This window comes from Ovis canadensis, chromosome 3 (assembly GCF_042477335.2).
Source record: "Ovis canadensis isolate MfBH-ARS-UI-01 breed Bighorn chromosome 3, ARS-UI_OviCan_v2, whole genome shotgun sequence".
Classification (NCBI taxonomy): domain Eukaryota; kingdom Metazoa; phylum Chordata; class Mammalia; order Artiodactyla; family Bovidae; genus Ovis; species Ovis canadensis.
In genome coordinates this window covers 179962555-179976189 of record NC_091247.1, presented here as the reverse complement: position 1 = coordinate 179976189, position 13635 = coordinate 179962555, and the positions used below count along the sequence as shown (strand labels likewise).

Sequence of the window (13635 nt, the reverse complement as noted above, 5' to 3'; positions counted from 1 at the left end):
TCTAGCACATAATAAATGCTCAAAAAATGTTATTATTTTAGTAAGAGGCTATAGTTTCAAAGATGAAACAAAACAGAACCACCTCAAAATGGAACAGAGCAGCTTATTTTATATATAAATATATAAATATAAATATATATATATATATATATAAAACCTCCCATATTAAGAGCCCCTAAATAGAATAAAGGAGCTTTTGAAAAATCATGGAAATATTCTTTATCTTGACTGGGATATGAGTTACAAGGGAATAGATGTTTGGTAAAATTCACTATACAATATATTTTAAATCTACACACTTTTCTGTATGTAAAATAGTCTTAATAAGAAAACAAAGCCCGAATATGCTATTCCAACCCTCTTCATTTTCTTGATAATGAAAAACAAAAGTCAGCTCAAAGACTGGAGTTTGCATCATTCTTTAAAAAAAAAACACATGCATGGCTTAGAGTTAAGCTAAGTTAAAAGGAAATTAACCATGTTTCTCCAAGTTTCTTTTAGCTCTCTAGATGCCAAATAAAAATATATATCCCATTTTTGAACACTGTTTTCAAGGCATATATGTTCTGAAAATGTATACATATATTAAAAATAAAACAAATTCCAACCTTTAATGCTATAGGATCAAGATTAAAATCCCAAACATCTCCAATTGAGTCATCCAGTGCATCCTCAATTCTTCTCAACTGAGAGGTATACTCCTCAAGAAATTTCCCATAATTCTTAAGCTGGACTTCAGCATGAATTTCTAAATATAAATTTGAAAAGTTTGTGAAAAGTAATGAATTACAAGACATTTACTTCAAATAATCTCAAAAGTCACAGAAAAGTAGATACTAAGCATTGTTAATGTATCACCCTAGAATGTCTGGACTTCTTGAAAATAAAGTTCTAAAGTTAAACAGTAACTGAACTTTCTGTCTTTTCCAAGTACAATAATGGTACATACAGTAGATGGTACTTTAAGAAATCACCTTAAAACTATAAAGTACTACGACAAAGTCACTATACCATTTACCACATAATCTAAACAATCTGAAAATGCCTTAGACAACTCAGTGTCCCAATTCTCTATTTTAATAATAAATAACTACTTTGTGCAAAAAACCTATTTAGGTGCAAAAATCTGAGCTGTCATAGAAGCAAAATTTTTAACTGTAATGCTCACAGTTAAAAGTAAACTAAGTAAACACAGTAAACTAAGCCTAAAAATACACCTAAATATTGTTTTTGAAATGATTTTAGATCTGCTTCATCATATTATTTCTGTAATGCCCCAATTTATATTGCTAATTTTATATTTATAATGTCCCAAGATATATTGTTTTAATTATCATAATAGAATCGGAAAAGCCAGTAAAGGACACAGAGTACAGAATATTGTATTGATATTTACAGACTTTACACAATAGAGGACTCCAGAAGTCATTGAATAAACTGGACAAAAAAGTTTCCCTACTCATCAAAATTAGTGATAAAGAACCTGCTTGTCAATGCAGGAGATGAAAGAGATGTTGGGTTCAAAAAACCCCCTGGAGGAGGGCATGGCAAATCACTCCAGTATTCTTGCCTGGAGAATCCCAAGGACAGAGGAGCCTGCTGGGCTACAGTCCACAGGGTCGCAAAGAGTGGGACAGGACTGAAGTGACTCAGCACCATACATTATATCATTACTTATTCCAAAGGGAGCGAATTCAACTCCAACTCAGATTCTCTTACTGATGTGAATTACTTTATTCAATTGCTGACTTCTTAAAAAAGTAAAACTTCTCTCCTCAAATTAGCAATGCAAAGCAACTGTAAGTATTTTCCAACTCAGTGAAGACCTAGCTTCACATTCTCCCCTATTTTGCAACTAATGTTCAGAATCAGGTGGATTCATTTAGTTAATACCTGGAATCAGGTGGATCCATTTAATTAAGGTTCCTGCTTTATTATAGCGTTAATCTAGGCAATTCTGGAAAACAATATAAATGAGTCATATTCCAAAAATTAATGAAAACCAGGCCCAGAGAAGAGAGCTCTTCCCTCTCTTATAGCTTAAATTTAAAAAACTATGTAAGATTCTCAAAATCCCCAGTACCTGTCTAATTTTTAGTTACAAGGGAAATGACCAAAGCTGCATTTAACCAGCAAATGACTTCTTAATGACAACGCTAGAAAAACATGCCAATGAATTATTCATTTAGTCTGTTTGGAAATTAAAGTAGCAGGCAAGAGAAAACCTGTAATAACACTTAAAGTTCCTTGCCAATAAGTTTTTAAGCTGGTAAAAGTTAAAATAAGATCTGAAATAAGAACTCTATAGTGATTCTTCAAGAGCTAAATTCCAAAAACCTATTAACATGCTTATCACTTCCAAGAGACTGAATTCCTTTATCTTTGTGTGGAAAATATCTTTGAGTGAATCAGATTGAATTGATTCAATCTACCTGAACCATTTTCAAACCCAAACATATCTTCAATCCAATATTTCACAGATACAGAATAAGGAACCGCTATCCATAAAACTTCATACATGACAAGGTGCAGTTCACTTTAACAAAGACAGACTCCTCTCCACAAACAAGTTGAAAGATCCTGTCACTACCACCAGGATTGTTTTTTCATGCTGTGTAACAGCTAGTAACTCATGGAAAGTTTTGTGAGAAACTGCTAACCATCCTGAATTAAACTCACCCTTTTGACAGGCTAATAAAACCTAGATACATCTAATGTGTCTGTCTTTGTAAAAATTAAGCAAAATTTACATGTAATTTTTAAAAACTACACCTTTTGAGAAAACTACATAAAAAATCAAATTCACAAAACAGTTAAGGCCTATTATCTCTTATTTAAATCACCTATACAGATTCATATTACCAAAGATAAGAAACAGACTGCCAATGTGTATTCATCTTAAGTAGTTTCAATGAAACAGCTTGACCTCTATCTAAATTTTGCTACGTGGAACTGAATTTGTTAGGTTTTCGGGGGTTAGACTTCTAAATTAAAATGAGACAATCCAATTTTATGAAGTAAAATCTGCAGGAAGATATGCTGTTAATTTCCGAAACCTGTCTAGGTGCGCTGGAAACCATGGGGCGTCACTTTTTGAAAAATACCACTAAACCTAAATAAAAGACATGGAAGGTAATAAACTGACGTTCACGTGTTTGTTTTTCACGCCTGAGTTCTTTTTCGCTACCTTCTACAGTTCTAAGAATATGAAGGCAAAAGCACTCAAAACTTCCCAAAGTTGGTTTGGGAGGAAAACGAAGAAAAACAGGAAACCGAAACAGGAACCTGGACCTCAACCTCACCTAAAACTGCACGCTCGGAGGCTCTGGCGAGAGTCCCAGGAGACCGAGGACAAGGCCGCCTTCGCTCCCCAGGTTGCGGACCTCCCCGCGGGTGCCCCGCCCGGGGCCCCGGCTGCAGCAAGTGGACACGCCGCGCCCCCCGGGCCACGGCGCGCTCCGCAGGACAGTCACAGCCCCATACGCCAAGCTCTGGCCGGGCCTGCCTGACCCACCATCACTGGGGCTCCCGACCCCGAAAGTTAGGTTCGCGAACGCGTCCCTCTCACACCCCAAAGCGCAGAAAGCTGCGCGCCCGCCGCAACGCAAAGCCCTCCCGCAGGAGCGCTGCCCGGACGTCGGCGGGCCGATGAGCGTCCACCCGCAGCCCTCGCCCTGCCGCTCCCTTACTCTGTGAGCCGTCGTCTACGCGGTCGAACTCCCAGTCCGGGGACAGAGTCTCCACCGCCATCACCCCGGCGCCTACCACAGTCACAGCCCAAACCAGCCTTCGCTAAGACCGCGGCCTCACCCCGGCGGCTGTAGCAGCACGTGACTTCCGGCTTCGGCCCCGCCCCCGCTCGCGAGGGCCAGCGGGGCTAGACGCCCCTGCGGGCCGCGGGGGCCGCTGGGAAACCGAGTCCTCCGCGGGGGCCGGTGAGGCAGCCACAGCCGTGGCGGTGGCCCTTTAGGTGTCCCCTGGTTCCTCCTTGGGCGTCGCAACCATCCAGTTCACTTCTCACGCCACATCTCTATACCTTCAATTTAGCCCTGCAGTCTCCAGGAACTTTTTAATACTAGAAGAACTGCTCCCTCATTCTAACCTAAAGAGGGCAAAATTGATGGTGTGAGGGCTTAATAGGAAGGCATGGTCCACTAGGACATAGCTGTCCAGGCACTTACCAGAAGCTAGTTTAGCCAACGATTTCCCGGTCGCCAACGTACGAGCTCTGGCCGCTCTTGTCCTGCACTCCCAATGCGGGTTGCTCTTGAGGGGGGCGGGGAGGGGAACAATGTGCAAGAGGAGTTACTTTATGAACACATTTAGACGAGGAATTTTACTACTCTGTTTATCTTGTAATCAACAGCTCTCATCTTCCGTGCTTCGTGCTCAGTCATGTCCGACTCTCTTCGACCCTATGGACCATAGCCCACCAGGTGATCTTCCTGACCCAGGGACTGAACTGGCATCTCCTGCATTGGCAGGTGGTTTTAGAAAAGGCAGAGGAACCAGAGATCAAATTGCCAACATCTGCTGGATCATGGAAAAAGCAAGAGAGTTCCAGAAAAACATCTATTTCTGCTTTATTGACTATGCCAAAGTCTTTGACTGTGTGGATCACACTAAACTGTGGAAAATTCTGAAAGAGATGGGAATCCCAACCACCTAACCTGCCTCTTGAGAAATCTGTATGCAGGTCAGGAAGCAACAGTTAGAACTGGACATGGAACCACAGACTGGTTCCAAATAGGAAAAGGAGTATGTCAAGGCTGTATATTGTCACCCTGCTTATTTAACTTGTATGCAGAGTGCATCATGAGAAACGCTGGACTGGAAGAAACACAAGCTGAAATCAAGATTGCTGGGAGAAAGATCAATAACCTCAGATATGCAGGTGACACCACCCTTATGGCAGAAAGTGAAGAGGAACTAAAAAGCCTCTTGATGAAAGTGAAAGAGGAGAGTGAAAAAGTTGGCTTAAAGCTCAACATTCAGAAAACAAAGATCATGGCATCTGGTCCCATCACTTCATGGGAAATAGATGGGGAAACAGTGGAAACAGTGTCAGACTTTATTTTGGGGGTGCTCCAAAATCACTGCAGATGGTGATTGCAGCCATGAAATTAAAAGGCGCTTACTCCTTGGAAGAAAAGTTATGACCAACCTAGATAGCATATTCAAAAGCAGAGACATTACTTTGCCGACTAAGGTCCGTCCATCTAGTCAAGGCTATGGTTTTTCCTGTGGTCATGTATGGATGTGAGAGTTGGACTGTGAAGAAGGCTGAGCGCCCAAGAATTGATGCGTTTGAACTGTGGTGTTGGAGAAGACTCTTGAAGGTCCCCTTGGACTGCAAGGAGATCCAACCAGTCCATTCTGAAGGAGCTCAACCCTGGGATTTCTTTGGAAGGAATGATGCTAAAGCTGAAACTCCAGTACTTTGGCCACCTGATGTGAAGGGTTGACTCATTGGAAAAGACCCTGATGCTGGGAGAGATTGGGGGCAGGAAGAGAAGGGGACGACCGAGGATGAGATGGCTGGATGGCATCACTGACTTGATGGACGTGAGTCTGAGTGAACACCGGGAGATGGTGATGGACAGGGAGGCCTGGCGTGCTGCGATTCATGGGGTCGCAAAGAGTTGGACACGACTGAGCAACTGAACTGAACTGAACTGAAGCCGCCTGGGAAGCCCTGGCTCTATTCATACCTCTTCTTAAAAAGCCAGAGGGAAGAAGCGCAGTTGAAGTGGCTACTTGTTGTTGTTGTTGTTGTTCAGATGCGCGGTCATGTCCAACTCTTTGAGACCCCATGGACTACAGCCCGCCAGGCCTCTCTGGCCCTCACCATCTGCTGAAGTTTGCCCATGTTCATGTCCATTGCATCAGTGAGGCCATCCAGCCATCTCATTCTCTGAGCCCTCTTTTTCTGCCCTCGGTCCTTCCCAGCTTCAGGGACTTATCCAATGAGTCAGCTGTTGGCATCAGATGACCAAAATACTAGAGTTTCAGCTTCAGCATCAGTCCTTCCAGACAGTATTCAGGGTTGATTTCCCTTAAGATTGACTGGTTTGACCTCCTTGCTGTCCAAGGAGCTACCTGTGCCTACCTGTTAACAGGCTTTTCAGTGAGCAGGGATCCGTGTTACTCAGTAATGCTACATGTCTACATGTATTTGCACAGCAGTGTTCATTGCTGCATGATTTTCAGTAGATACTAGTAAGAAACCCTGTGCATGTCCATCCATGGGGAGTAATTACATAAAGTTTAATATGTCTGTACTGTGAAATACTGGATGACTGTTCAAAGAAATGTGGTAGATTTATAGAGACATGAGAAACTTACAGGAGGTAGTTGCAGGAAAATGTGTATTTGCGGTTACCTTTGTGTTTTCATATAAACCTGTACTGGCATATGTGCATGTAAGTAAAAGAAAGAGAAATCACTGAACAGGACAGTGGTCAACTGGAAAAGAGTATGTATTGGTGCTTAGAAAGTGAATTTTCAAGTTTTATTGTGTCTACTTACATGTCTTTTAATCTTTAGCAATGAGAATTTGTGAAGGTCTTCTGTAGTCTTAAATAGGACCAAAAATAACAAAGCAAGTAAACAGCCTCTTGAGGAACATTCCTTGAGGCCCCTGAATCTGCAGTTGGTCAAATATTTGAGGACCCACTAGGTACAAGGCATCATGCTAGATGTAGAGATTGTTATGGAAAAAAACAGACAAGAAAGGTGGATCCCACCCCTGTGGTACTTGCAGTCTTAGTGGGCATTTTAGAAAGGAAAAAAAGAAAAATTTTGAAAATAACAGGAAACATCAGTGCTGAATGGTTAGCAAACTTTTTCCTTTTACTTCTGTGTGATCATGAATTTGACTGTGCTATATTCTTCATGTTTGTGCTAATCACTGTAATTAATCCCCTAGTAACTCATTATGATACATTGAAATTAAAGGTCAGAGCAATTTGAATCTGCATATTCACTAATCTATTAAATCAGTGTGAGAGGCAGTTTCATTTAATAACTAAAAGCACAGTTTCTACAGTCAAACTGTGTAGGTCTGAATCATAGCTCTGCCACCTACTAGCCATGGGGTTTGGGGCCAAGTAATTTAACCTCTGCCTCTATTTCCTCATTTGTAAAGTGGGACAAATAATAGGAAAATCCTCATAGGATTGTTATGAGGACTAATTTACTTCATACACGTAAGTATAGAGCAATGACAACTACATGCTATGAAAATGCTTGCTGTTTTGAGTCATTATAATCTAATTTTAAAAGAAATCACAGGGATTGCCTGTCTTGAGCTTGCATATCTTTAAATCAAGTTCCATATCTAGAATTTCAAATTTTACTAGAGAACTACAAGTCAGAGGCTAAATCTAAAGCACATTATTAACTGAAATGTGCTCTCTGAAAGTTATTTATTACAACAGATTTTCTGTATTTCTTAGGCATAGGCTATCGAAGGCAAATAATCATTTTGAAAATTAAATACCCTTCTTTCTACTTTCATCACTCTTAACAGTACTTTCTGAAAGATAAGCTTGGAACTAGAAGGGGAAATATTTTATATGGACAGTATCATGCTATTTTGGCAGCTTCGAAGAACTTTAAAACAATTGCCCTTAGAATGTGCCTGCCCACGGGCACCTAGCAATCCTTTCACTTAACTATTCTACCCACAACTTAAACTTAACTACAAGTTTATTTCATACCGAAACATAGTATAGATAGATAGTAGTGCTAAGGTCTTGATGAACTAGTTTCTTAATATATGTTTAAAATATGTTTCTTACAATAGAAAATCTATGGTAATAACTCACTAAAGACATTTCTGTTAGTAATTTGTCAGAGTCCTATGTGTATCTGTCAAAAAGATTCCTAATATGTTACTACTCTTGCTTCTTGCAAGGGAAGCTGTGACAAACCCAGAAAGTGTATTAAAAAGCAGAGACATCATTTTGCCAACAAAGGTCCACATAGCAAAAGCTGTGATTTTTCCACTAGTCATGTTTGGATATGAGAATTGGACCATAAAAAAGGCTGAGTGCTGAAGAATTGATGCCTTCAAATTGTGGAGCTGGAGAAGATTCTTGAGAATCACTTGGATTGCAAGGAAATCAAACCAGTCAATTCTAAAGAAAATCAATCAGGAATATTAATTAGAAGAACTGATGCCAAAGCTGAAGCTCCAATAGTTTGGCCACCTGATTGGAAGAGCCAACTCACTGGAAAAGACCCTGATGCTGGGAAAGATTGAAGGTATAAGGTGAAGAGGGTGGCAGAGGACAAGATGGTTGGTGGCATCATCGACTCAATGGACATGAGTTTGAGCAAACTCCAGGAGACAGTGGAGGACTGGGAAGCCTGGAGTGCTGCAGTCCATTGGGTAGTAAAGAGCTGGACATGACTCTGTGACTGAACAACAATGTTAATTCATATATTTCCCTCATGGCTCAGATGGTAAAGAATCTGCCTGCAATGCAAGAGACCCAGGTTCCATCTCTGGGTTGGAATAGGATGATCCCCCTGCAGAAGGAAATGGCACCCCACTCCAGTATTCTTGCCTGGAGAATTCCATGGACAGAGAAGCCTGAAGGGCTATGGTCCATGGGGTCACAAAGAGTCAGACATGCATCCCAACACCAAAAACTCCAGTCTTAATGACAATAAATTTTTAAGTGTTGCTATCTAGTTAGACAAGCCCCATACCTGTTTTCTCCTCAGGGGTATTTTTATTTTTGACCCTTTGATTTTCCAAATACTTTTTATTCAGTTTATGGAGTTCCATGGGAAACCTTGTTGGAATCCTAATTGAGATGGCACTAAATCAGTTTGGTGGGAATAGATCTCTCTTCTATGGGTATTGAATCTTTCTAACACTGTCGTTTATTTGGGTTTTCCTTAAAGTCTTTCAGCAAGTGTATAATTTTCTTTTCTTTCTGAACTTCAGCGGTTTCTTTTCATAAACTTCTTGCATATCTTTTGTCAGACTTATTCTTTTTTAAAAATATTTTTATTTATTTGGCTGTTCCAGGTCTTAGTTGCGGCACACAGACTTATTCTTTTATTAATGAATTTATTTTTGGCTGTGCTGTGTCTTTGTTGCTGCACACAGGCTTTCTCTAGTTGCAGTGAATGGGGGCTACTCTTCATCAGGATGCTCGGGCCTCTCATTGCCATGGCTTCTCTTATTAACGAACACAGGCTCCAGGGCCTGAGGGCTTCAGTAGTTGCAGCACATGGTCTCAGCAGTTGTGGCACACAGGCTGAGTTGCTCTGCAGCATGTGGAATCTTCCCAGGCCAGGTATCAAACCCATGGCCCCTCTGTTGGTGGGGGGACTCTTATCCACTGAACCAGAGAAGTCCATGTCACATAGACTTATTCTTAAAGGAAATTTGCTTTCAGTGGTTGCGATTATAAACTGTATTATTTTTAATGTTTTCTAACAGTTTCTTGTGGGTGTATCAAAGTAATAGATTTTTATTTATGGAACTTATATTCAGTCAAATTCTCCATTTGACTGTAACAAATTGCATATTCTTTTGCATCTTTCCTAAACAGTTATTTTGTCTGTGCATAAGGATATTTTTGGTTTCCCTTTTTAATCCTTATATTTTTTTCTCATTGTCTTACTGCATTCTCTAGAGCCTTGTATACTGCTGAATAGAAGTGGTGATAACAGACATCTCTGTCTTGCTCCCACTATGAAAAGAAAGCTGTTTGCTATAGTGTTTTAAAATGTACACTTCATCAAGGTAAAAATAAAGTCTCCTGCTAGTCTTAGCTTTCTTTGCAAGAGGTGTGTTGGGTTTTATTTGTTTATTTTAATAGTTATATAAAGACATATCATTTAGAGCAGTTATCAGCAAACAATAGCTCAGTCCAAATCCAGTCTATTTTTATACAGCTCCAAAACTACGATTTTTAAATGGTTGAAAAACTCAAAAGAAAAAATATTTTATGACACCTGAAATGACATGAAATTCAAATTTCTGTGTCTATAATGAAGCTTTATTGGAATACAGCTATATCCATTTGTTTAGGAATGTCTCTAGCTGCTTTTGTTAAGCCATAGTTAAGCAGTTGCAACAAGTCTACCATATGGCCTGCAAAGCTTAGAATGTTTACTGCCTAACCCTTTACAGAGATTTGCCAACTCCTAGTCTAGAACAATGCAGTTATACAAAGTTTGTTGTGAAAAATAGCAAAGTTTCACTGACTGCTCTCCCATTTTCCTCTCCCCAAAAGCAATCATTTTATCTTTTCAGCTGATTATTTTAGTATTTACTTCCATTTCTCTAAATAGCATAATTGCAGTATTATTTCTTTAATTTTTGACTTTGGGAATTATATATTATCTTCCCTCGCTATGGGAGATGAGGATGTAACTACCTTGTGGTTTTTTTTTGTTTGTTTGTTTGTTTTTGTACTGCTTGACAAGTGGGCTCTTATATCTTGGTTCCCAGAGCAGGGATCAAACTCAATCCCGCTGCATTGGAAGCATGAAGTTTTAACCACTGGACCACCAGGGAATTCCCTTGAATGTGTTTTTAAGTTTCCAAATGCAGGGGGATTTTTTGATTTATCATTCAAAATTGAAATCTAATTCAACTGCATGTGGTCAGAGATGATGGTCTGCAGAATATAAATTCTTTCAAATATTCTGAGACTTCATTTGTATCCTAATTTGTAGCCTAATAAGTGATGAAATGAGAAAATGCATATGAGCCTGGGAAAAAATAAGTTAAGTACTGAATGCAAAGTACTATGTTCATTAAATCCAACTTGTTAATTAGAGATAAATTGAAGTTTTTGTTACAGCCTCTTAGTTATTCAAAAAATCTGCCATTCAGCATCATTGTATTCCTGTACTCACGGGTGACCAATGATTATGGGATCATGTGGGTTATTATCATATGTGTGAGTATTCCTCATTCTGTGAATCCCATATTGGACTGAGCAGTCCAACCCTGTGCTTCCATAGTATTTACTTCTTGTAAATTGTATGTTGATATAATTGTGTCCCCTATTAGGCTATCTGTTGGTTTCCTATTGCTATGATAGATTGCCACAAACTCATTGGCTTAGAACAGAACAGATTATTATCTTACAGTTAGGGAGATCAGAAGTCCAAGACGAACCTCACTGGGCTAAAATCAAGATTTTGGCAGGGCTGAGTCCTCCTAGAAACACTGAGGGAGAATCCACTTTCCTGCCTTTTTTGGCTTCCATGCATTATGCCAATCTCTAGCTTCTGCCATCACATCGACCACAGACATCGATTCTCCTGACTTCTCCTTCTAAGTGAAGCTGCTCAGTCATGTCTGACTCTTTGTGACCCCATGGACTGTAGCCTACTCGGCTCCTCCATCAATGGGATTTTCCAGGCAAGAGTACTGGAGTGGGTTGCCATTTCCTTCTCCAGGGGATCCTTCCAGCCCATGGATTGAACCCGGGTCTACCTGCATTATAGGCAGACACTTTACCATCTGAGCCACCAAGGAAGAGGTCTTCCAGCAGGGAAGAAGGTCCTCTTCTAAGGATCTTATAATTACACCAGGCCCATGCAGATAAGGGCTTCCCTGTTGGCTCAGAGGTTAAAGTGTCTGCCTGCAATGTGGGAGACCTGAGTTCGATCTCTGGGTTGGAAGGATCCCCTGGAGAAGGAAATGGCAACCCACTCCAGTATTCTTGTCTGGAAAATCCCATGGACAGAGGACCCTGGTGGGCTACAGTCCATGGGGTAGCAAAGAGTCAAAAACGACTGAGCGACTTCACTTTCAGGCAGATAATCCTGGTTAATCTCCCTTTCTCAAGAGCCTTAACCTAATCACATCCACAGAATCCCTTGAAACAGATAAGACAGAATAATCACAGGTTTGGGGATTAAGACATAGACATATTTGGGCATCTATTATTCAGCTCAGTATATATAGGACATCTTTTCTGATAATTCCAATATTTGGAATTATCTATATGTCTCTATTCTGTTGTTTGGTGTGTGGGTGGTTTCTTTTCCCTCTTGGTTTTCTACCATTGGTCTTATTTCCTAATAAGCCTGATCATTTTTTAGTGCTTCCTGGTCTTTAAGTGTGAAAAATTATAGAGATAAGTTGAGGGCCTGAATGATGTTATCTTCCTCCAGAGAGGATTACTATTAATACCTCTTCTGGGAGGTTATGAGAGTAGGGGCAGATTACTTTAACTCCGTCTAGGACTAGTGCAGTTCCAAGATGGGTTTCTGTCTTTGTGAGGCTGGTCTATTTCTGCATCATCTTAATCCTCAGATACAGCTCTGCAGGTGTACTTGACATGTCCTGTCAAACCTCTGCTCAGCTTTTCAACCTCAGAGCTTCTGCTTTCTGCCTCTCAGCCTCTTAGAACCTCAACTACCACATACAAATCAGTAAATGCTTTGAGGTTCACCTCTCTGGACCTTCTCTGATGAATCTTGTTTCCTCGGATCCTTACTGTCTTAGGACACCAATGCCTTCAGAAAGATTTTTAGCAACAAAAGCAAAAATGGATAAATGAGACTATACCAAACTTCAAAACCTCTGCACATTAAAGGAAACAATCAAGAGTGAAAACTCAACCTATGGGATGAAAGAAAATGCAAATCATGTATCTGATAAGGGGTGAATATCCAGTATATTCAAAGAGCTACTACAATTCAAGCATTAAAAAAGTAACCCAATTAAAAATGAGCAGAAAACCTGCATAGACATTTCACCAAAAGATATACAAATGATCAACAAGCATTTGAAAATATGCTAAACATCACTAGTCAATGAGTCTGTCTGTGAAATTCGCTCAGTTGTGTCCGATTCTTTGAGACCCCATGGTCTATTCAGTCCATGGAATTCTCTAGGCCACAAAACTGAATTGGGTAGCCATTCCCTTCTCCAGGGGATCTTCCAAACTCAGGGATCTAGCCCTGGTCTCCTGCATTGTAGGTGGATTCTTTACTGTATGAGCCACCATGGAAGCCTAATCAATGGATAGTGTAAATCAAAACCACAATTAGATATCACCTCACACTAATTAAGATGGCAACTATTTAAAAATGTAAATAAACACACAAAAAATAACAAGTGTTGATGAGACAGTGGAGAAATTGGAAACCTTGTGCACAGCTGGAGAGATGATTCAGCCTCTATGGAAAACACTATGGAGGTTCCTTAAAAAACTAAAATTAGAATATAATCCATTTCTGGGTATATATCAAAATGTTGTTTTAGTTGGAGGATGATTGCTTTATAATATTGTGTTAGTTTCTGCCATACATCCACAGGAATCAACCATAGGTACATATATATACGTCCCCTCCCTCTGGAGCCTCCCTCCCACTTCCCACCCCATCCCACCCATCTAGGTTGACACAGAGTATGGGGTTTGAGCTCCCTGTCATACAGCAAATTCCCACTATCTATTTTACAGAAGGTAATGCATATGTTTCAATGTTACTCTTTTAGTTTGTCCCTCCTTCTCTTTCCCCCACGGTGGTCACAAGTCTGTTCTCTATGTCTGCATCTCCATTGCTGCTTTGCAAATAGGTTCACTGGTGCCATCTTTCTAGATTCCATATATGTGCATTAACATATGATATTTATTTTTGTCTTCC

At 40.2% G+C, this 13635-nt stretch overlaps 1 protein-coding gene across 5 annotated transcripts in view; it reads right to left on the bottom strand.

The window, feature by feature from the left end:
• The window catches only part of WASHC4 (WASH complex subunit 4), a 57953-nt gene extending 54090 nt beyond the window's left edge, over positions 1 to 3863 (bottom strand). For all 5 annotated transcript variants that reach the window (XR_011256039.1, XM_069585204.1, XM_069585205.1 and 2 more), the window contains exons 1-2: positions 3690 to 3863; positions 609 to 748 (exon numbers count right to left, since the gene is read on the bottom strand). Coding sequence is in view for 4 of the 5 variants with exons in the window: in XM_069585204.1 (XP_069441305.1) it covers positions 609 to 748; positions 3690 to 3750 (201 nt within the window). In the remaining variant the exon portion in view is untranslated. The remainder of the gene's footprint in view (positions 1 to 608; positions 749 to 3689) is intronic.
• Between the last annotated feature and the right edge of the window lie 9772 nt (positions 3864 to 13635).